At 38.7% G+C, this 25,483-nt stretch overlaps 1 protein-coding gene across 1 annotated transcript in view; it reads left to right on the top strand.

Annotated features, from left to right (window-relative positions):
* LOC149195683 (uncharacterized) overlaps positions 1-24,486 on the top strand; it is a 39,242-nt gene extending 14,756 nt beyond the window's left edge. The window contains exons 3-5 of the mRNA XM_089407994.1: positions 23,730-23,915; positions 24,188-24,280; positions 24,362-24,486. Of these exons, the coding sequence (XP_089264120.1) occupies positions 23,730-23,915; positions 24,188-24,280; positions 24,362-24,486 (404 nt within the window). The remainder of the gene's footprint in view (positions 1-23,729; positions 23,916-24,187; positions 24,281-24,361) is intronic.
* The last annotated feature ends 997 nt before the right edge of the window (positions 24,487-25,483 follow it).

Below are 25,483 nucleotides of genomic sequence, written 5' to 3'. Positions count from 1 at the left end.
CACTTACAATGGAAGTCGAAAGACCAAAATGAACCCAAATATTTTGAAAGAAAAGATGAGTTGTTTGTTCAGTTGTAATTTGCTTTTTACATGGTGTTAGAATACACATCTTGTTGAACCTATCTACAACTACATACAAGTAATCATGACCTTTACTTAACAATGGAAGGCCTCCTACAAGATCCATTGAGATACTCTCCCATGGACGTGAAGGTACCGAAAGTGGAGTGTACAATCCTAGTTTCCTATTTATAGGCTTACTTGTTGCACACAAAGAACATCTTCTAATGAAACGAGATACATTATCAAACATGCGTGGCCAATAACAATACCTTTGTAGATTCGCTATTGTCTTGCCTACACCAAAGTGTCCAGCAATCAATGAAGTGTGCGCCTCCCTTATGATATTGTTTCTTTCTCCCTGTGGAATATATAACTTGCCCAAGTGATACAACAAACTAATATGTACATGGTAATCTAACTCATCAATTTGGTTTCCTTGCCTCAAGCTTGCATACACATCTTGAAAGTCATTATCATATGCATATTGCTCAATGTAACTTTTATGTAAAACATAATTGTGCTTGAGTAAAATAGATGAATTTACAATAGGCCTAGAAATCATATCAACTACCTTATTGTAGATTCCCTTTTTGTACTTGATAACAAAATGAAACTGTTGTAGAAAACCCATCCATCTGAAGTGTTGTGATTGTTGCAACTTTGACTGTGACTGTAAGTACTGCAATGGTTGATGGTCAGTATGGATAATGGTCTCCTTTCCCATCAAGTAGTGTTTCCATATTTTGACACTTTGTACCAATGCGTAGAGTTCTTTGTCATAAGTGGGATAGTTAGTCATGACGCCATTAAAAATTTTAGAATGAAATGAAATGGGCTTACCATGTTGCATAAGAATTTATCCCATGGCGTAATCACTAGCATCTATTTGAATCTCAAATGGTTGTCTAAGATCCGAAAGAGCCAATACCAATGTTGAACTGATCTTTTGTTTTAAAGCATCAAATGCTTTATGCTATACATCTCCCCAATGGAAGACTTTCTTGACACTAGTCAATGCATGTAATGGAGCTGCAATGGAAGAAAAATTAGCAGTAAATTTCCTCCAATATTGTGTTCCCCCAAGAAAGTTTCTTACCTCTGTAACTGTACTAGGCTTGTGCCAATTCAGAATGACCTCAACCTTAGAGGGGTTTATCTTCAGCTCACCTCCAACAATGTGTCCCAAATACACTAAATAAGTCTTGCCAAATTCACACTTCGACATCTTTAAAAACAAATGTTCTTTTCTCAAGACATCAAGTACTTTGTTCACATGCATGACATGTTCATCTCTAGATTTGTTGAATATGAGAATATGATCTAAGTAAACAATGACAAAGTCATTTAGAAATGGTCTCAATACATCATTCATAACTCTCATGAAAGTAGCTAGAGCATTTGTAAGACTAAAAGGCATAACAAGCCACTCAAACAATCCTTGTTTAGTTTTAAATGCGGTTTTCCAAATGTCCTCTTCAACTATTATAACTTGATGATAACCACTTCATAAGTCTAACTTACTGAAATACTTTGCATACCTCAACTGATCAAGCAAATCATCAATTTTTGGGAGTGGATAACGATTCTTTACCGTTATTTTGTTTAGTGCACAAAATCCACACACATGCACCAAGTCCCATCCTTCTTTGGCACCAAGACAATGGGTGAACCACATGGCAAAGTAGATGGGCGTATGATACCTTTGTTCAACAATTCTTGAATTTGCTTCTTGATTTCCATGCTTTCCATAATCGACATGCGATACATGCCAATGTTTGGAAGTGGAACATCTTGTTGCAGTTGTATCTCATGTTGAATTCCCCTCTTGGGATGTAACCCCTTTGGTTCCTGAAACATCTCGCCGTGCTTTCTTACCACATCAAACAAATCAGATTTCAACTTATCATCACAACCGTCAAAAGATTCATAATCAATATCATTATTTTTCTTGATTATGAGAATCACAAAAATTGTACTTGCATTTACTAGTCTCTTCATCTTCCATGCATTGACCAAAGAAATGTTTAGCTTTTTGCGATGGGCTCTCACAATATACTCCACCCCATCCTTGAGAAATAGGTATTTGTTCTCATGGCAATAAAATATTGTTTTCCTATCATACAAATAAGGACTTACCAAAATGATTCATGAGATGTCAAGTGGAACTACATCTAACTCAACTTCATCAATGAATTTTTCAGTAATGGAAAACCTGAATAAGCATTTCCTTTTAACCTGTAAATTTGCATTATTGACTATCCAACCCAAGGGATATGGCTTCTGATGAGGTACAGTTTCAAGGTTAAGATTTTTGACCAAGTCTTCTGAAATTAAGTTTGATTGTGACCCACGCATCAATCTTTGTATGATTTGAAATTACCCTTACATGGAACAACTCTATTATGGATTCTTCATTTGGAGTGTTGTTATGACTATGTGAGGAACTAGTGCTTGCAATAGCTTCTTTTCCTTTTCTGATCCAAGATAATGTTGTGTGGTAGCTGTCGTCTTTTGTTTTCCCTTATTGTTTGGTTTCTTAGGCCTTAGTTCGGGATGTAATTTCCAACAATGCGTTTCATCATGCCCCACTTTGGAACAATGTTGGCATATAGTTTTCTCCCCTTATTTCTTCACACTTGCATTCTTTTTTCCTTTCCATTTTCCACCCTTCTCTTTCTCCTTACCCTTGAATGGCTTCTTCTTACTACCCTCTTCCTATATGTTCTTTCCTCTTGCTTCAAGGTGCGTGGATTGCACACATACCTCATCTAAATTGCTTGGATTGAACATAAGGATAGTATGTTTTAAGTAGGAATGTAAACTCCCAATATATTTCAATAATGTATCTTGGGAATTCAAGTTTACTCCTAACAACAAAGCCCTCTTCCTGAACTCCTAGGTATAATATTGAACTGTTTGGCCCTTGAGTTGACTAAAATTTTTCCAACTCATAATGGCTTTTTGCATATAAGCTAAAGGATAAAACTGTCTTTTGATTGCAGAAACAAATTCAACCCAAGAAATGGATATCTTACCATGAATTCTCATTTCCTTTTGAGTCTTTGCTTCCCATCAAACAAATGTTGCTCCTTCTAACCTCAATGAAGCCAACTGGATCTTTATGTCATCTTCTTGAAGGTTCTAAATTCTGCAATAAACCTCCAATTGTCGAATCCAATTGTCTAACTTTTCAGCATTCACCTCACCATTGTACATGGGAAGTTCAAACTTAATCTCCAATTTGAGTAAGGGAGTTTTTTCCTTTGGGGTTTTTGAATGAGTATGAACAATTTTTGTTGTGGAAGTGGAAGATGATGTTGTTTGAGATTATGAGGATGATGAAGATGATGAGGAAGATGAAGATGGGGGAGATGGAGGAGGCTTTCCTCCATTACCCTTTGAATCCTTCTTTTCATCTTTTTTATCTCTTGAGCTTCCCTTTCCATGTGGGGGCTTAGAACTCTCTCCAGCCATTCTAGTATTCCTCTCTTCATAAAGGACTCTAACCATGTCAATTAAGTCAAAGAAATATTTCTTGAATGCTTCCTCTTCTAAAAGACCTTCAGTCTCTCTTGCTCCAGACATGAGGGTTTTGGATTCAAGCTCAGCTTCTGGTACTGTTTGTACCTCCTCAATCTCAATTGAAGGTAAAACTTGAGGTGCTTCAAGTGAAGTTGGGATTGGAACTTTGGGTGGAGATTGTGGCCTTGTGGCTCTCCTTCTTCTGGGCATTACCTCAGGAGTTGCAACCAATAGTTTCCCTTCTCCTCTCTGCAACTTTAACCTTGTAAGCATCACAAAATTGCAACCATTAAAACCCTACTTGCACAAAACTCAAGCAATCAAGCAAATAAACTTTGCTCTGATACCAACTTGATCTGTTGTTGAATGTTAGTTTTGTTGGGTTAATTTCAACTTCAGATTTAAAAACAAGTGCTTATCTTTTGCTTCATGTGCATAGGTTCCCTTATGGTGTTTGTGAATGAAAATAGGTAAATTTTGTCAATTTTTATGTTAAATTCATGAGCAAAATAACATGAAAAATCAAGTATTGAACAACAAAAATTAAATATAAAACAAACCATCAAAATGAACACTTAACACAATGTTTTGATGAAGGAGTTCAGCCCTCTTGGGCTACATCTCCTTGGTCCAGCTTCCATGGCTTAGGCCTCTGTATTAGCTCAAAATGGAAAAAAAAATGTTGTTTAAAATGCTCTACAGCTCCTGAAACTTGCTTCAATGTGCTCAGAACATAAAAATCATCTAGGAACACCTTTTCCTGATCTCAATTTGGTCGAATTTTGCAAAAGTTATGGCAAAAACTGTTTCTCTTAGTAAAACTCCTCTAAAAACAGGAGGAATCCCTGGATTTGTCGGATCCGCTAACTTCCCCGCCAAAATAATTTGTAATTAATTAAATGTAAGCATAGTTTAATTAAATCTTAAACCTGGATTAGTGCATTTAAACACGCAGTTATGGCTAATCGTTAGCATTTAACGCTGAAGTGTTCACATATAAGCGGAAATGCAGCGGTTATGGTTTGTGTTATGGTTTAGTTAGTGCGGTTTTTTAGATAACTGTTAATCGTTAACTGCCGGATTGTTTGGTGGTGTTCACATGGTAGGGGGTTGGCTCCCTCCTAACCCCCAACCGTAAACTATTAACACTTTATATATGTATTGTGACCCGTAACAGTTAAGTCACAAGCGATGGTGTAGTGGTAATATGTGGAGTTTGTATAGTGCAGGTCCCAGGTTCGACTCCCCGGCCTGCCATAATATTTTGCTCGCCACTGCATGCCGATAGCCTGACCTTTGGGGAGGGACACGTGGTGGCCTCCAGGCTTGCCACTTGTCCCCTCCTCATTGGTCCACCTCCATCCAATAAAAACAAGCCACATCACCACATCTGTAGACCAATAGAAATGTGCCACTTGGCGAGACCATATTAGACGTTGAACTGCCCAGTCACCTGCCATGTCAATAGTACGGACTGTTCACTGTGTAGTCACTGTACTTTTTTTTGCAAAAAATTCTCTGTTTGGCAAAGTGGATAGAACGCGATATCTTCCTCATACGAGCTCGGTTTTCAATGAAACGAGTTGTGTTGCGATCATATTGTTGAGACAAATGTGGTTGTTTAAGTTTAGATAAATTATGATAACTTTGATTTTTGAGCTAAACATTGAGCACTTCATCAACATTGAGGTATAAAAGTTGCAAGGTTGCTTCTTCTTGACCTAGAAGGCTAGTGAAGTGATCTTGAGGCCTCCTTGACTAGGAACCAAGAAATCCTACTCATATTCATCATAGACTCCATTCTCCCAAAGATTAAGGCAATGATATACCAAGGTTGGTCACTAAAATTCATATTCTTTCACCTCCTCCCAGGTCTATCCAAGTTGGGGTACATAGGGATCAATGTTGGGTCCCTATAATACTAGTGATTACCCCATTACTATTGTAGTTATACCCCTTATTAATGTTGTTGTGCCCCTATTGCCCCCATATTGTTACTATTGTGCCCCATAGAATCCCTCTATTGTTATTTTTGTGGCTTTATATTATTATTGTTAGGTCGGCTGGATTATATTGTGACTCCTTAGACTCCTATATATAGAAAGGAGGTTTTGTCATTTGAATCATCCAAGAATTGTTCATTTATGTAATGTAAAGGAGGTTGCCCCCTCGAAGAGGCTGAATTCTAAGGCGTTGATCTATCTTTTCTATCTTTTCTTGAGCTGGTTTCATAACATTTGGTATCAGAGCTTTGGATTCTAGGGTTTCGCTGCTCCAAACAGGTCATCGTGGCATTTTCGCTATAAATTTTTTTCTGTGACGTTTCAGAAGTCGCAAAAAAAACCCATTTGAGAAGAAATCGTGCTGAACCTTGGGTCCAAATTTCAGAGCTTTTCGGCGATATTTGCGGAGATATGATCTGAGGAAGTTGGTCTTTTTGCAGACTCCTGAATTACATTCAAAACAGGTGACCTGGGGAAAATCGTCATAACTTTCTCTCTGGGGATCGGATTGAAATTTCGTAAGAAGGTACAGAAAGAGGACGGACTGTAGTTTCTTGTATGCATGTTTCAGATCCAAAGGTCGAAACAGTGACACGTGGCACGTCGTACAAGTTCGCTCTACTGAACTAGTCTATAAGCAAGTCACTGTGGGAGATTTCACATAACTCTTCCTTGGAGAATCCAATTTGGGTCAGACTTGTGGCATTGGAAAGAGGACACAGAGGGCTACTACAGGTCACAAATTCAGAACTAGATGATTGGAAAGTACAGAGATACATCAGAGGCAATATCGAGCTCCTACAAAGTGAAAAAAGGTGTGTAGATTTTCTTAAATTTTTGCTTAAGCTTGGTTTGAAAATTTATTTTGAAGGAATTCAAAGGGCATAGTAGAGCATTATTATCGGTAACTGATGCCCCGAGGAAAGAAAATGCAAACACCTAGTAAGGAACCTGAAAGCTCTAGCATGACTCATGAAGAAGAGGAAGAAATGCAACATGATATATCAAAATTACAAGACCAAGTGCAACAACTGTCCCTTGCACAAAAAGGAACAAAATCTAAGATGGATGGTTTAAAGAAAGATGTAGAAGCTAAGATGGATGGTTTAAAAAATGGTGTAGAAGCTAAGATGGACTGTTTAAAGAGAGGCGTACAAGCTAAGATGATTGACGTGGAAGCTAAGATGGATGATTTGAAGATAGATTTGAAGACAGACATGGACGAATTGAAGATAAATATGAATAAGTTGCTACAAGAAATGGTCCCTAAGGGTGAAAGGGTACTAAAGGAAACTCATGATGAGAACAAAAGAAATGTTAATCATGATTCCATAGATGCTAATGTTGGATCGAAGACTCACCATATTCCAAAAATCGATATGAGGAAGTTTGATGGCAAGGATCCCGCCACATGGATATTACAGATGGAGCAATTCTTCGATCTCAATAATGTGCAAAACACACAAAAGGTACGTATGGCAACTTTATATTTGGAACCAAATCAGTTTGTATGGTATCAATGGCTTTGCTCTCGTAAACAATTTATCACTTGGGCAATTTTTACGGAAGAATTGATAGCACATTATGAGGATACAAAAAGCAACACTTTTTTTAGCCAATTGATAAGTCTCAAACAAAAGGGTTCAATAATGGAGCACATTGAGGAGTTCCAAAAATTGAACATAAGGGTAAAAGATATTCCAGAGGAGCATAGGATTGATGTGTTCATAGGGTCTTTAAAGGATAATATCCAACATGATGTTCGCCTTTGGGAACCTGATTCATTAGAGAAGGCATTCAGGTTAGCAAGAAAAATGGAAAGCAAAATTATGGCAACCAGGAAGCATACCACTCACAACTATAAAGACGGAAGTGTTGTTGCCCCTAGTCTTCCACAACCTATAAGGTTGACACCACAACAATTGGAAGAAAAAAGAGCAAAAGGGCTTTGTTACAGTTGTGATAGCAAATACACTAAAGGTCATAAGTGTGCTGAGAAGAAATTATTCTACATAGATTGTGAAGAGGAAGAAGAAAAGGAGCAAGAAAGGTCAAAAGAAGAGGATATACTCCAGGAACAAAGCCTAGATGAAGAACAAATAAATCCGACCATATCTTGTAATGCATTGGCGGGAATTACCACTCCTCAAACCATCAAGATAGAAGGACAAATCAAGAAGAAAAAGGTAATAGTGTTGATTGATTCAGGAAGCACCCACAATTTTATTCATTGTAGGGTAGCAAAAGAATTGAATTGCTTCCTATATCCAGCACCAGAGTGTCAAGTGATGATTGCAAATGGAGGAACAATAAATTGCTCTGGAAAGTGCCATAATATCAAGCTATCCATGGGAGAATATGTATTGACTAGCCCAATGCTTTCCATTCCAATGGGAGGTGCTGATGTTGTACTAGGAGTCCAATGGCTACAATCCTTGGGTACAATAGCTTTTAATTTTCAAGAACTTTTCATCAAATTTTCTGTGGAAGGAAAGGAAGTTGAATTAAGGGGTATTGCAGGGAAACCAGGAAAGATAATCAGCTCTAATGGTATGACAAAGCTTCTAAAAAAGGAGCAAAGAGGTGTAATTGCACAATTATGTTCGCTAGATGTTTCCACATTGGAATCATCTATTTCTCCAGATCTCCAAAAAGTCCTGGACAATCATTCCAAGGTATTTGAGACTCCCAAAGGTCTCCCACCTATGCGTGATCATGATCATGCTATTCATCTGATTCCAGGAAGTGTTCCTCCAAACATCAGGCCGTACAGATATCCCTATGTCCAAAAGAGTGAAATTGAACGTATGGTTGCAGAAATGCTAGAGGCTGGTATAATTCAACCGAGTCAAAGTTCTTTCTCTGCTCCAGTAGTATTGGTGCACAAGAAGGATGGATCATGGCGCATGTGTCCGGATTATAGGGAGCTCAACAAGCTCACTATTAAAGATAAGTTCCCCATTCCTGTCATTGATGAATTACTGGATGAATTGCATGGATCAATTTACTTCACCAAGTTGGATCTTCGTTCAGGATATCATCAAATCAGAATGAAGATTGAAGACATTCCGAAAACAACATTTAGAACTCATGAGGGTCATTATGAATTTTTGGTCATGCCTTTTGGCCTTACCAATGCACCTTCAACATTTCAAGGTTTGATGAATTCAATTTTCAAACCATTCCTTAGAAAATTTGTGTTAGTATTTTTTGATGATATACTAATCTACAACAAGTCTTGGAAGGATCATGTTGAACATGTTGACAGGGTGCTACAACTATTGGAGGAGAAACAATTATATGCAAAAAGATCCAAATGTTTCTTTGGAGTCCAGGAGGTGGAATATTTGGGTCATATTGTATCTCATGAAGGAGTTAAGGTAGACCCTAGCAAAATTAAAGCCATTAAGGAATGGAAAATCCCCACATCCATAAAGCATCTGCGAGGATTTCTTGGGTTGACAGGGTATTATCGCAAGTTTGTTAAGAATTATGGGAGAATAGCAGCACCTCTAACAACATTATTGAAGAAAGATGCATTTTCATGGACTCCGGAAGCAACAAAGGCCTTTGAACATCTTAAAGAGGCAATGTGCCAAGCACCGGTCTTAGCTACACCGGACTTCACAAAAACCTTTATTGTGGAATGTGATGCTTCAGGAAATGGAATTGGTGCTGTTCTAATGCAAGATGAAAGACCCATTGCTTTTGAAAGTCGTCCAATCAAGGGAAAGTTTTTAAGCAAAGCTATTTATGAGAAGGAAATGTTGGCAATACTCCATGCACTTAAGAAATGGCGACCCTACCTAATGGGAAGACACTTCAAGGTAAAAACGGATCATGATAGCCTTAAATACTTTTTAGAACAAAGATTATCCTCTGAAGAGCAACAAAAGTGGGTCACAAAGATGTTGGGTTATGACTTTGAAATCATCTACAAAAAAGGGAAGCAAAATGTGGTGGCAGATGCACTCTCAAGAAAGGATGAGGATGTGGAAGCATTGTTGTGTGCCATTTCTATTATCCAACCAGATTGGATAAACGAAGCAAGGGAGGAATGGAAGAATGACGAAGAAGTGTGGGCACTTATTCGAAAGCTACAACAAGATTCCAGTACATCTGATACATTTAGCTGGAAAAATGATTCGTTATGGTACAAAGATCGCTTATACCTCTGTAAGAATTCCCAGCTAAAACAAAAGATTCTTATGGAATTGCACACTTCTCCCTTAGGAGGGCACTCAGGATTTTTAAAAACTTACCACAGGGTTAAGAAGGAATTTTTTTGGGATGGCCTTAAATCAGATATTCAAAAGTTTGTGGCGGAATGTTTGGTTTGCCAACAAAATAAAGTTGAAACAATTAAGACACCGGGTCTATTACAACCTTTATCCATTCCAAGCCAACGTTGGGAGGAGGTTTCAATGGATTTTATCACAGGTTTACCCAAGTCTGAGGGAAAGAGTGTCATCATGGTGGTAGTTGACAGACTTACCAAGTATGCACACTTTTGTGCATTATCACATCCATTTAAAGCCAGTACAGTTTCTACTGCATTTATGGAAACAATTCAAAAGCTACATGGAAACCCAAAGATTATTGTAAGTGACAGAGATCCCATTTTCACTGGAAATTTTTGGACAGAATTATTTTCTTGTCTTGGTACTCAGTTAGCTCATAGCTCATCTTATCATCCTCAATCTGATGGGAAAACTGAGATAGTAAACAAATGTTTGGAAGGATATCTTCGTTGCTTTGTATCTGATAAACAGACACAATGGGTCAAATGGTTGCCTCTGGCTGAATGGTGGTATAACACTTCCTTCCATACAGCAACAAAAATGACCCCATTTATGGCACTTTATGGGTATCAACCACCATCCATCACATCATATTTAAGAGAAAATTCTAAGGTTCAGGCAGTGGAACATCACATCGAACATCAACAACAAGTCCTCCAACTCTTAAAGGATAACCTCGTGTTGGCACAGAATAGAATGAAACAACAGGCAGATCAACATCGCAGTGAAAGAAGTTTTGATGTAGGTGATTGGGTATTCCTACGGCTACAACCATATAAGCAAATGTCCCTCAAGCAAGCTAAGAAGGATAATAAATTATCACCAAAGTATTATGGTCCGTACAAGGTGTTGCAAAAGATTGGTACTATGGCATACAAATTGGAGCTTCCTGCAGCTTCTCGATTGCACCCAGTTTTCCATGTTTCATGTTTAAAGAAGGTTATAGGCGACAAGCTCCCAGTTCAAACAATATTGCCAGAACTTGACGAGGAAGGAAAAATTATATTGGAACCGGAAGCAGTCACAGAAACAAGAACTCGACAGCTACGAAATCGATCAATTTCAGAGTATCTTATCAAGTGGAAGAACTTATCCGCTGAAGATTCCACATGGGAGGATGAGAATTTTATGCAGAAGTATCCAGAACTACTCAAGCGTTGAGGACAACACTTTTTTGAAGGAGAGGGGCATGTTGGGTCCCTATAATACTAGTGATTACCCCATTACTATTGTAGTTATACCCCTTATTAATATTGTTGTGCCCCTATTGCCCCCATATTGTTATTACTGTGCCCCATAGAATCCCTCTATTGTTATTTTTGTGGCTTTATATTATTATTGTTAGGTCGGCTGGATTATATTGTGACTCCTTAGACTCCTATATATAGAAAGGAGGTTTTGTCATTTGAATCATCCAAGAATTGTTCATTTATGTAATGTAAAGGAGGTTGCCCCCTCGAAGAGGCTGAATTCTAAGGCGTTGATCTATCTTTTCTTTAGCTGGTTTCATAACAATCAATTTCTTGACAAACTAGCCATAAAAAAAGAACCGATCTCCTAGGGTCTCATGCATTGGGATTTCCTCAAGCTCTCCTCCAATTTTGAAGCCATTATGATAGTGGAATTGGGATAAAAGCCAATCCCTAGCTCCGGGATCAAAACTTGCTCTGCCATCCCCAAGGCTAGTACGTTAAAGGGTCAAAACAACATCTTCAAGTGAGATTCTTTCTTTGATAATTTCCTCCACCTTGTCTAGGGTAAGAATATCATTGGTTGTTACATACTTTCCTCATACCCTACATCGATTCCACTTGGCCCCGTGTGGTCCCGCCCCTTTGAAAGACCATTCTTTAAGAACCATCAGGGATACCAATTCTAACAAGGATTCTAGGGATTGGGGAACTCCTTCATAAGACTTATCCCATAAACTTAACCCTCAAATCCTTTCTTCCTTTCCCTGGAATACATAATACCTTGCTTAGAAAGTAAGCAAGCTCCATCCTTCAAACTCTTCTAGGAAAGGGTTTATTTGGGTCCCTCACATCCATTGAGTCATCCTTCAATGGTGACTCCATACATACTGGGTCTCCTCCCATCGATGAAAATCCATAAATAGAAGGGAGCCTCAGCCGAGATGGCAGTGGGCTAAGTATCCATTTGTTGCCCTTGGCCTAGCATTTTCCCTTTAGGGATCCTCGTTAGGTCCCCTTCTAGTTTGAGTGGTAATAGGGTCCATGTTGCATGGTATTTTCTCCTAGTTAGTATAATGTTTATTGTTATCATTTTGTTTGGTTACATGCATCGCACCCCTAGGTTCGAGTGGTTGGGAGCTCTAGGGGGTGTGCTAAGTTCCATGTGGGCTTTTATTGGGGAATTGTGTTGTAAGATTTCTATCTTAGTGAATTCGCAATGATGGTCAAGTTGGAAGTGCCTAAATCTAGTTGCAAGGGTGCTCCCAAGAAAAATAAGAAGTGTGTGCAACCATCTAAGTGTGCTTCTCCATGCTCTCAGGGCACAACAACAGAGAGGGCTACTAGGCAAGTGCGAATGAGGTTTCAACAATGCACTGCTCTATATACTCAAAAGGTGGTTGTAGACTTGGTAAATTTAGTGAAACAACATTGTTAGTATACCTCCACTCAATAAATTAGTGCTAAATTTCAAAATTGGGTTCACAATTTTGGTTTCTCTTGGTGATGTGACACCAATATTTTTCAAGCTATGGAATTCTACAGCTTACCAAAGCCTTGGTTGTCATTGCCTTAGAGAACTATAAATTGTATGAACTAGAATTGATTGATAGACTTAGAATATTGGAAGCCAAGTTCACTAGAATTTGCAAAGTTGCCTTTGGACTCAATGTTAAAGTGTATGGAGAAGGATCAAACAAGGAGGAGGAAACAATGGAGCTCATGAGTTCTTCCACTTCTCAAGGAACCAACTTCAACCCTATTATCATTATGGACGAATCGAAGGAGTAGCAACCCAATACATGCAAAGAACTAAAGGTCTCACTTGATCCAGGGCTATCTCATCCTTCCTCTTGATAATGTCTTTGTTATTTATAAACCTACTCTTTAGTTATTTCTATTTTTCAATTTGACTCTAGTCTCAAACATAAAGTATAACTATTATTGTTGTAGTTTGATATTTGTAATTGTTAGAACAATCTAACACAGTTTGTGGATGGTTGGGATTTCCTTTTTGGCAAGCCTTATACCACCTAGTTTGTACACCTTTTTATATTATATTAATATAGAAATAGATTAGTTTACCCCCCAAAAAAAAAATCTGAGGATTTAAAAATTATCTAAAAATAACCCACTACTACTAGAGTGTGTGATATAACAATAGCTAGTTAGCAAAAGCAAAATAAAAGCTTTCATTGGAACAATCCTTTCAAATTCATTTTCTATATTTAATCACACAATTTCTAAAAGAAGAGCATACACAAATTAGGTAGCAACGTTATGATAATGCATGCATATTCTTAAGAGTTTATGCACTTTGAGGTTATTGTAATGGCAATGATATGAGGAAACCTTATGGCCTTAGTCACAACAACCATAATGGCAATGGCATTGTGGGTGAAAATTTGATATGGTGATTCAAACCATAATTGGATAATATCAACAAGATAGACCATTAATTTTTTAGTTAATTTTGAACCCCAAATGACATGAAGGTTGCATTAGAACTTCAATTCACATGACGAATGAAATGTTAAATAAATAGTTTTAAATATTTAAGAAAATAAATAATTAAAAGCAAAATTTAATATATTATTTTGGAAAACCTTCTCAAACGTATAGTAAACCATTTACTAGTACACAATCAACAGAAAGGGGTGGTAGTGTAGAAATTTAATGTGTAGATATGAAATTGCGCATGTAATTTACTAACACATAAGATTCAAATCTACTCTACTCATTTGTGGAAATCAATTCACGATTGAGAAAGAAAATCATAAACATGCATCAACATTAAACTCACATACACAGAGATTTATCTAGGGGAAAGTAACTGCTCAAAACCCCTTACTATTTGTATTGCATTAATCAAAGAATAAAGATGAAATACAATTCTTTATCAAGCCTGAGCAACCACTGCAAGTGTATAAGCTATCTCTCTGCCTGACTGACTCACTCTGGCCAATACTTAACCAATTTTCCTGTCCTACAAGCTCCTATTTATTTGCGTTGTTCAATAAGGAATTAGGCCCCTATTTCATAGGAATTTTCCTCCATGGAATTGCGCAGTTCATTAAGGCTCTTCCTCTGACTACATGCACCACCTGTACAACTCAAAATAGAACTGATAGTACAATGCCCTTGAACTCCAATCTCAACTAGGTAGCTTGTATTCTCTACATGCATGAGCTAATTTAGGTTGATTGACCAGTTAACTGGTTAATCACTGAGTTGTGACTGACTACACACCCCACTACTAGACCCTCCACTAGTTCCTCCAACATTTGGAACTACTTTAACTGACCATAACTCAATATAACTGATTTAAATTGTTACAACTGAAATTAACTCAACCTAGGCTCCTAAAATTTAGGAATCACTGCACACAATAGAAGTTCATGCCCCTCAATTGAATTAACTAAGCTAACTGAGTGAAAACAACCATGTCACCCCAGTTAACTCATCCAAGTTGTTTGTTGATGTGGAATTTCGAATTTTTTCCCTAGTTTGACCAAGGCAAGTCAAACTGAGATTTTATTGCTGCATTTTCAACGCTCCCTGTCAACAAGAAAGGGATTCACATCTACCCCAATCCAGCACCATTGGAATGTATTGCATGCAACACTTATCTTTGTTGTTGATGCTACTGGAACATCTGCAACTAAGAAGTATCTATAAAAAAAATCATTGAATCAATCTGCAACTATCTACTAGGAAAACTGTGTTGTTGTTGACTCTGTTATTGAGCCTCCTGCTCTGTTGTCAACACTCCTTGCACTCCTCAGTGTCTGATTGACACCAATCCTCCTGCTACTGAATATTGTGGGCCCCTGTAGCAAGGGTAATGATCCATGAGACAAAAAACACCTCAATGGACCCTGCCCAAATTTCTGAAACTCTTGGACTAGGGCTTCACATCGCCCCACCTCACACCTGGAGGTATGGCTGCATGTGATCCCTCTACCCACTTGACTCAAACTCTTCCCCTACTGGAGGTCTCTGCTTTAGTGGATGTCTCCACTCTGCCTCCTTTCTGCTTCTCCATTTGTGGCTACTCCACAACTTCTTAAGGCTCCATTTTGAGAGGTAAATCATGCTCCCTCTCAACCACCAAGTCTCTAACCTTTTCCTTGCTCCTCAAGGCTTTGCATGCATATTCTACCTCAAGTTCATATAGGTTCTTGACTCAAGCATCGATTTGATTCACTTGTCCCATGGCTATGTGTCTCAAGGATACTTTCCCTTTTGTTGAAGATCACACTGTAACCACAGTCTTCCAAAACTACAACAAAGATTAGATTCTTATTTAGACCCGGAACAAACATCACATCCTTGAGCCTCTGAGAGGAGCTTGACTCCCTCTAAAAGGTTACTGTACCGATCTCGGTAGCACTGTACCTTTCACCGTCTCCAAACTCAATGTTCCTCTGGAGATCTTTCTCCTCCAAGTCACTAAAAAACTCTCTATTCCCTGTCATGTGGAACGAGGCACCACTAGCAAAGTACCACCCTCTCCCCATCAATGTGCTCACCATGAATGTGATAAGGGTGAAGTCAAGCTCGAACTGTGAAACCAAAGTTTCACCCATTGTTGCTACTGCATGCTCCTTCTTGTGTGGACACTTCGTGGCATAGTGCCTAAATTCATGACAGTTGAAACACTTGATTTTGAACAAGTCTTTCTTCTTGCCCTATTGGTTTGAATCAACCTCACCTTGGGACTTCCTTCCCTTGGACTTCATTCCTTCGCTAGCTAATGCAAAGTCTTCTTCCTCTTCTTTGGATGAGGTCCATCTCTGGTATTCCACCTTATCCCCTCCTGTACCAAATCGAACCAAAGGCGTTCCCAATTTGGTAGCTTCTCCCTCCCATTCACCAAATCTTGGTAGTTGTGCTAACTCTTGGGAAGGCCTAGAAGATCTAGGCTGGCGAGATCATCCTCTACAACAATAACCCCAACTCCAATTTCATCACGACATTGTGTGAACCTGCTAAGGTACTGTTGAATAGATTCAATCTTCTGCATCTTGATGTTTCAAAGCTTATCTTTGAGCACCAGTTTCCTATGGTCGATGTTGTTCTGGAACAAATATGTTAGTTATTGCCACATTTCATATTAGGTTTCTTTCCCATGGATATTGGATACAATGTGATCCTTCACACCTTCCAATATGATTCTCCTCGCCTTGGCTACACACTTCCTCCATTTTGCTAGATCCTTGATGTCAGATGATCCTAGTTTTAGAATGTCAATCTTGACAAATTCCTTCAACCCATTGTCCTCCAGTATTGCCTCCATGTGGTCCTTCCAAGAAACAAAGTTCGAGCTACCCTCAAGGGCATACTCAAGCCTTAGACCATAGAACACCATCATGCTAGCTTTGAAGAATTGATCCTACAAATTTGATCCTTCGGTAATAACAACTTTGAACTCTCTTCTCTAATATGAATCCTGCTATGATACCATGCAGAAATTTAATGTGTAGATATGAAATTTCTCATGTAATTTACTAAAACATAAGATTCAAATCTACTCTACTCATATGTGGAAAGCAATTCATGGCCGAGAAAGAAAATCATAAACATGCATCAAGATTAAACTCACATACATAAAGATTTATCTAGTGGAAAACAACTGCTCAAAACCGCTTACTATTTGTATTGCATTAATCAAAGAATAGAGATGAAATACAATGCTTGCTCAAGCCTGAGCAACCGCTACAAGTGTATAAGTTATCTCTCTACCTGACTGACTCACTCTAGCCAATATTTAGCTAATTTTCTTGTCCTCCAAGCTCATATTGCCTTGTGTTGCTCAACAAGGAATTAGGCCCCTATTTCATAGGAATTTTCCTCCAAGGAATTTCACAGTTCATGAAGTCTCGTCCTTTGACTGCATGCACCACCTGTACAACTTAGAATAGTCTACAACTGATAGTACACTGCCCTTGAACTCCAATCTCAACTGGGAAACTCGTATTCTCTACATGCATGAGCTAATTTAGGCTGATTGATCAGTTAACTGGTTGATCATTGAGTTGTGATTGACTACGCACCCCACTACTAAACCCTCCACTAGTTCCTCCAACAGTTGGAACTAGTTTAATTGACCATAACTCAGTTTAACTAATTTAAATTGTTACAACTGAAACTAACTCAACCTAGGCTCCTAAAATTTAGGAATCATTGCACACAACTGAAGTTCATACCCCTAATTTGAATTAACTAAGCTAACTGATTGATAGCAACCATGTCACCTCAGTTAACTCATCCAAGTTGTTTGTTGATATGGAATTTCGAATTTTCTCCCTAGTTTGACCAAGGCAAGTCAAACTAAGATTTTCTTGCTGCATTTTCAACACTCCCTCTCAGCAAGAAAGGGATTCACATCTACCCCAATATAGCACCATTGGAATGTATTGCATGAAACACTTCTCTCTGTTGTTGCTGCTACTCGAACATCTGCAACTAAGAAGTATCTATGAAAAAGCAATCATTGAATCAATCTGCAATTTTCTACTAGGAAAATTGTGTTGTTGCTGACTCTGCTACTGAGCATCTTGCTCTGTTTTCAACACTCCTCTGCACTCCTCAGTATCTGACTGACACCGATCCTCCTACTACTAAATATTGTGGGCCCCTATAGCAAGGGTAATGATCCATGAGACAAAAACACCTCAATGGACCCTGCCCAAATTTCTGAAACTCTTGGACCAAGGCTTCACATTGCCCCACCTCAGACCTGGAGGTATGGCTTCATGTGCTCCCTCTTCCCACTTGGCTCGAAATTTCCCCCTACTGGAGGTCTCTGCTTTTGTGGATGTCTCCACTCTGCCTCCTTTTTGCTTCTCCATTTCTGGCTTCTCCACAACTTCTTGAGGCTCCATTTTGAGAGGTAAATCATGCTCCTTCTCAACCACCAAGTCTCTAACCCTTGCCTTGCTCCTTAAGGCTTTGCATGCATATTATACCTCAAGTGCATATAGGTTCTTGACTCGAGCATCGATCTGCTTCACTTGTCCCATGGCTATGTGTCTCAAGGATACTTTCCTTTTGCTGAAGATTACATTGTAACCACAGTCTTCCAAAACTGCAACGAAGATTAGATTGTTATTTAGACCCGGAACAAACATCACATCCTTGATCCTGAGAGGGGATCTTGAGTCCCTCTAAAATGTTATTGTATTGATCCTGATAGCACTGTACCTTTTTCCGTCTCCAAACTCAATGTTCCTTTAGAGATATTTCTCCTCCAAGTCATTGAAAAACTCTCTATTCCCCGTCATATGGAATGAGGCACCACTATCAAAGTACCACCCACTCCCCATCACTGTGCTCACCATGAATGCGATAAGGGTGAAGTCAAGCTCGTACTATGAAACCAAAGCTTCACCCACTGTTGCTACTGCATGCTCCTTCTTGTGTGGACACTTCGTGGCATAATGCCTGAATTCATGACAGTTGAAACACTTGATTTTGGACAAGTCTTTCTTCTTGCCCTTTTGGCTGGAATCAACCTCACCTTGGGAATTCTTTCCCTTGGACTTCATTCCTTTTCCAACTAATGCAAATTCCTCTTCCTCTTCTTTGGATGAGGTCCCATCTCTGGTATTCTGCCTTATCTCCTCTTGTACCAAATCGAACCAAAGGTGTTCCCAATTTGGTAGCTTCTCCCTCCCATTCACCGAATCTTGGTAGTTGTGCTAACTCTTGGGAAGGCCTAGAAGGGATAGGATAATGAGATCATCCTCTACAACAATAATCCCAACTCCTCCAATTTCATCATGACATTGTGTGAACCTGCTAAGGTACTATTGAATAGATTCAACCTTCTGCATCTTGATGTTTCAAAGCTTATCTTTGAGCTCCAGTTTCCTGTGGTCGTTGTTGTTCTGGAAAAAATCTATCAGTGCTTGCCACATTGCATACGAGTTTTCTTTCCCATGGAGATTGGAGACAATGTGATCCTTTACACCTTCCAATAGGATTCTCCTTGCCTTAGCTACACACTTCCTCCATTCTGCTAGATCCTTGATGTCAAATGATCCTAGTTTTGGAATGTCAATCTTGACAAATTCCTTCAGCCCATTGTCCTCCAGTATTGCCTCCATTTGGTCCTTCCAAGCAACAAAGTTCGAGCTACCCTTAGGGGAATACTCAAGCCTTAGACCATAGAATGCCATCCTACTAGCTTTGAAGAATTGATCCTACAAATTTGATCCTCTTGTAATAACAACTTCGAATTATTTTCTCTAATGTGAATCCTGCTCTGATACCATGTAGAAATTTAATGTGTAGATATGAAATTGCTCATGTAAATTACTAAATCATAAGACTCAAATATACTCTACTCATATGCAAAAAGAAATTCATGATCGAGAAAGCAAATCATAAACATGCATCAATATTAAACTCACATGCACAGAGATTTATCTAGGGGAAAGCAACTGCTCAAAACCCCTTACTATATGTATTACATTAATCAAAGAATAGAGATGAAATACAATGTTTTCTCAAGCATGAGCAACCTCTACAAGTGTATAAGTTATCTCTTTACCTGACTGACTCACTTTGGCCAATACTTAGTTAATTTTCTTGTCCTCCAAGCTCATATTGCCTTGCATTGTTCAATGAGGAATTAGGCCCCTATTTCATAGGAATTTTCCTCCAAGGAATTGCGTAGTTCATTAAGACTCTTCCTTTGATTGCATGCACCACCTGTACAACTCAGAATAGTCTACAACTAATAGTACACTGCCCTTGAACTCCAATCTCAACTGGGAAACTCATATTTTCTACATGCATGAGCTAATTTAGGTTGATTGATCAGTTAACTAGTTGATCACTGAATTGTGACTAACTACACACCCCGTTACTAGACCCTCCACTAGTTCCTCCAACAGTTGGACTAGTTTAATTGACCATAACTCAATTTAACTGATTTAAATTGTTATAACTGAAATTAACTCAACCTAGGCTCCTAAAATTTAGGAATCACCGCACACAACTAAAGTTCATCCCCTAACTTGAATTAACTAAGCTAACTGAGTGATAACAACCATGTCACCTCAGTTAACTCATCCAAGCTATCTGTTGATATGGAATTTCATTTTTTCTCCCTAGTTTGACCAAGGCAAGTCAAACTAAGATTTTCTTATGCATTTTCAACATTCAGGAGGGGGAGGGATATTACTTAATCCTGATGGAATAATTGAGGAAAAAATTTCATGGGGCATGGGAAGGAAAACCAACAATCAAGCTGAGATGTATGGTCTCCTGCAAGGTTTATGCATTGCTAAAGACAAAGGCATTAAAGATATCATTGTCCTGGGAGACTCGTTGCTTACGATCCATTATCTCATTAATGGGAGTAGTCCAAAGGATAAATCCCTTGCTTTAGTGCTTCAAAGAATTAGAAAATTGGTTGCATTCTTTCATACCAAGGAGTTCTATCATATTCTGGAAATCAACAACATGTACATTGATTTGCAAGCTAATAAGTTATGCTCTCTGGAAGAGACTAAGTTGGAAATTAATGACTCTAGTAAATATTGTCCAATCCCCTAAGTCTATATGGACCCTAGGATCTTGTTTCTCCCTTGGTCCCTCCCTTATTTGGCTATCTGTCTTTTTGGAACTAACCTTGGTCCCCCCTCCCTATCTCATATTTTCCCCTTTATCCTACCTCTTCTATGTATTTCCCCCCATAATATCTGCATCGATTTTGAAGGTTCAGAGGTTTGGTATCAAGTTTGGGCTATTATCTCCCATGTTGTGGCATTGTATGAGAACTGTTTCCATGCATCAGTGCTGACCTTTGCCTTGCATTCTTGATATTACTGCGAGTATCTGCATCGACCTTGGAAATGCCTTCCTCTCATAATCATGATGGCTCTCTCTGGAAGGTGTACTAGAAAATTTGATGTTTCACTGATGAGGAATGTGTGGATTGATAGGGGAACGAATGATAAATCCATCTTTTGTCTTGTTCTTGTTCCACTCATGTTTGAGTTCACATTCCAAATTGCTCCATCATCTTTGTGGTATGTTAATCCCAGTGTGGTTCTGTCTTTGGAATTAATTGTGGCATCCAAGAGTTCAAATTTATGGTAGCTCTGCGAAGAGCTCCTCTCCTGGTTTTATTTACTCCTCCTCTGTGTGGCAAGATTATGGGTTAGGCACTCCAGTTCTTGGGAGTTTTGGAGGACGGGACTCAATAGTTTTAAATCCACCCTTAGGCATGTTTGGACTCTAGCGTATGAAGGTAACTCTTTGTTCCCTATTTTCAATTTGGAACTCTACAATCTATATGGTCTATATGGAAATTCAAGTGAAGAAGGCTCCTCCCTCTGTGGTTTGGATTCCAATTTGAGTTTATTGAAGAAGTTTGAGGCTTTTTTGGACATCATCCCAACAATATTGTGGTCTCCCTTCTCAGGAGTTCTTTGGATGTTTCTGGATCATTGGTAGTGTGGTAATCTTCTGACTTTCATCTCATATTCGAATCTAAACATCTTATGTGGTTTGACAATAATTTTTCATGGCCACTGTTGTTTCATTTGTGCTTGGGGTATCAATTATTTGAGGTCTCAGAGGCTTGCACCTAAACCCCCCTCTTCCTAAATTCTTCTAGCCAATCATCTTTCTCTTGAAGCCATCTTGGGGCGGTCTGGGTGGTATCCTTATGGTATTCGTATCTTTTACGGCCCCTTTCTATGTGCCCCCATGAATTCTAACACTAATTTGGAGATCTCCTCAGCGGAAAGCCCTCCATAAGGTTGACTACAATTTGCAAGTTAAACTTTTCCAAACGTATCACTCACAGTTGGAACTCACTCATAAGATAATGGCTCTCCAACATCAGATCTCTTGCCTGGTGGATGAAGTGGATGCACTTCGAGGTGTAATAATGGATTGTAAACTCAACAAATATTTTCCTAAAGGCTAAGATTAGCTCCAGGTGGACCCAGGCGAGCGAGACATTAATCTCAACAACCCAACAATGGAAAACAACTAACCTTGCTGATGACCAATCAATTTAAGTGTTTTTTGCCCCTTTGATAGTTTTGCAAATTCTATGGAATTGGGTATATAGTTAGTCTACTGGTTTCTTTCCATGTAATGGGGTTGTGATCATTTTGAACTCTGGGATATCCTGAAAATTGGAAATGTATTCCCCCAAGTGTTTGTTATGACCGGGTGCAGACTTTGTAGATTTTTACTTGTAGATTCAACATCTTATGTGATATGCTAAAACAAGAGACAAGAATATACTCTACTCATCAACGAAACCAAGATTGATCGATGAAAACACTAAGCAGAAAAGGAAGAATTTCAATCGCACATAACACAATATTTTTTTATCGGGCAAACAATTGCTCAAAACCCCGACTATCTATATTGCATTAACCAGAAGACCTGAGATGAAAATACAATGCTTGTTCAACCCAAACAATCTCTGCACAAAGTACAAATTATCTCACTGCTTCACAAACCAAATCAAGCCAACACTTAGCCAAATCCACTGCCTGCTAAGCCCCTACTTCCTTTCACAATCCCTAAGGGAATTAGTCCATATTTAATTGGGAAAATCCCTCACCACAACTGTGTAATCCATCATAGGCCTTCTACTGATTGCATGCACTATTTGTACAACTCGAAAAATTATACAATTGATACTACATTGTCCATAAACTCTAATCTCAAATGGGTCTTCATCTGAACTGACATGCATGAGCTATTTTGAGTGATTTATTAGTTATCTGATTGATCACTGCATGTGAATTAAATCCAATTTAATTCACTTGACCACTCACTAGTTCCTCCAACAATTAGAACTAGTTTAACTGAATTTAACTTAGTTAAACTGAATTAGATAATTACAACTCAATAATAACTCAACCTGGTCCCCTAAAATTTAGGGATCACTCTACATGACTCTAGATAGACTTCCAACTCAAATTTACTCGGCCAACTAAGTCAACTTAACTTAGTTAATTGCTACACGTTGTTATGATAATAGAATTACAATTTAATTCCTAATTTAATTCAAGGACAAATTAAATTATGATTTCTTGTTGCTATATATATATATATATATATATATATATATATATATATATATATATATATATATATATATATATAGTCAACAGATGAATATTATATATTGTTAAAGGCATGTATGATAAGACAATAGTCTAAATATTTTAATATTTGATTTTTTTTAGGTACATTTTTCCAACTACTTTTGCCTAAAATTTATAAGCATTGTTAAAATTGCATAAACTAATTATTGAGATTGCATAATTACGAGGCAATGGAGTTTCATTGTGTTGAATTTATATATACATTCAAAAAAGCAATTTAAATAATGGAAAATTGTAATTTCACCAATGACTACATCATTGGATTCTAACCATGATTATTGGAAGAAGTCCAAAATGTAAAATGTTTAAATTTTGTTATCAGTAAGGAATTTCGAATTACAAATTAATTAGTACATAAAACATATGATTCTTCAATGAAAAATAACGCTTTCTTCTGACCTAAGATAATATTATTCACGTGCCTTTGAAATGGAGTCTCATGGAAATATTTTTATAAATTTATACGATATAGGTATGTATCAAATTGGTAACTGGTAGCAGGTTCATATTCTTGCCCTGGGAGAGGGAGCGGGAGCGGAGCCATCGCCTACGACGTGTCGAACCAACTGAACATACAGCTTCCAGGCGCCCCACAACCACCCAATACCGGTCTACGAAGTGATATCTTGACTATGCGCCAACTTCCGGCTGTCTATGCGAGGGCCAGACACGTCTTTCGGACATGCAGTAAGTGGGAGGTGGGCATCATCTACAGGGTCTAGTTAAAACTTCCGCTCTTCGTCATATGCTCTTTTACTGCGTTGGATTTGCTTTTCTGTTGTTTTTCCTGCTTCATGCCAGCTCCGCCACCTTATCTTGGCTTTGAGCTCTGTCAGCTCGAGCTCTTTTCTCTAATTTGAACCCAGTTTCCGCCACCTTCTTCGTCCCAGATGCTATTTAATCTTCTGTAATCTCCCTAACGGAGCTCTGCCCCAGCTCTGTTTCTCTATCCTGTTCAGAAAGCTTTTCTTTTACCTCTGTTGTGCTGGATAAATGGCGGTTGTATGGTTCATGTGGTGCGTACGCTTCGGGTGTTTTGGCTCTGGCTCCAGGTTAGTGAAAGTTTTTTCCTTGGCATAGCTCTGTGTTTTTATAATCTTATTCTTATACATTTCTGCTTGCTATGGTTTTAGAATTCAAGGATGCATGCCTCTCTAATCTAGCTTTAAGTAGTTCTTCTGCTGTTAAAGCTTTGGATTTCGGCTTGAATGTCAATGGCACAGTTTTAGTGGTTTCAGCTCATATGTCCAAAACGTAGTAAGTTCAGGATGATTAAATCATTTTTTCACAGACTCAGGAATATAATTGTCATATACAAACCTTGCAATGATGTAAGGTTTAAGATTGGCTATTGGTGGTGTATTGTTAAAGTCTATTGTTGCTGTCTGCTCTGTGATGAGCCTTCTGCATAGCTCCTAGGGTCTTCCTCAGAGGTCCTGGTATCGATTTCCAGCATCTCTGGGTTTTCCTTGTCCAATAGCTGGTCAGAGTTACGTCATTTCCCGATTGTTCAAATTGGTCCAGGCATTATGGTGAAAGTAAAGTCAGCTTAAATTCCCGGTACGTATCCTTACACCTAAATCCGGGAATATATCCGTTTCGGGATTTCGGGTGGTATGGACGTTGCCTTCTGAGCTCAGAAGCAGAAGTTTCTGTCACGAATTGTACTTGTTCTCTCTCTTCCTGTGTCCTTTATCCTCTCCCTATCTGCTTTGGTCATTTATTTCCCATTGGGTGAGTCAGAAAGGGTGGTAGGTTCCAACTGATATTCGGTCCTCTTCTGAAAATTGGATCTTTCTGGATCGTCCTCATTTTTCGAGGACTTCTTTTTTGGCGGTGAATGGAGGGGGTCTATGACTCCATCGCATCGGAAGACCTTGTCAATGCTGTCGTGGACGCTGAACATGCCTGGTCTGCTGCCACTCTGGCAACTTTGGATGATTTGGTGATCAAACCATCCACGTCAAGGGACGGCACCAGCAAAAAGGGTATGGACCGCAATTATAACAAGCAGCATAAACCTGCCAAAACCTCCCCTCCACCTCAGTCGATAAGAATCGAGATTGCTCAGCTTGACGAAAGAATAGACAGCCTTCAACACAAGGCACTTATTGGGAAATGGCATTTCCCAGAAATGTCTGACATCGACATGAGGAAATGGTTGGCTAACTTTTGGAAACCAATTATTGGCTATATTCCGATAATTTCAAGCCTTATGAGAGAGTGGTATTGTTTCCATTTCTTAAATGCTGCAG

The sequence above is a fragment of the Pinus tabuliformis genome, chromosome 2_2, assembly GCF_031772625.1.
Source record: "Pinus tabuliformis cultivar Carrire ecotype Pingquan chromosome 2_2, CPIR1, whole genome shotgun sequence".
Classification (NCBI taxonomy): domain Eukaryota; kingdom Viridiplantae; phylum Streptophyta; class Pinopsida; order Pinales; family Pinaceae; genus Pinus; species Pinus tabuliformis.
The sequence above is the reverse complement of the archived record's forward strand: the minus strand, read 5'-3'. Positions and strand labels throughout refer to the sequence as shown.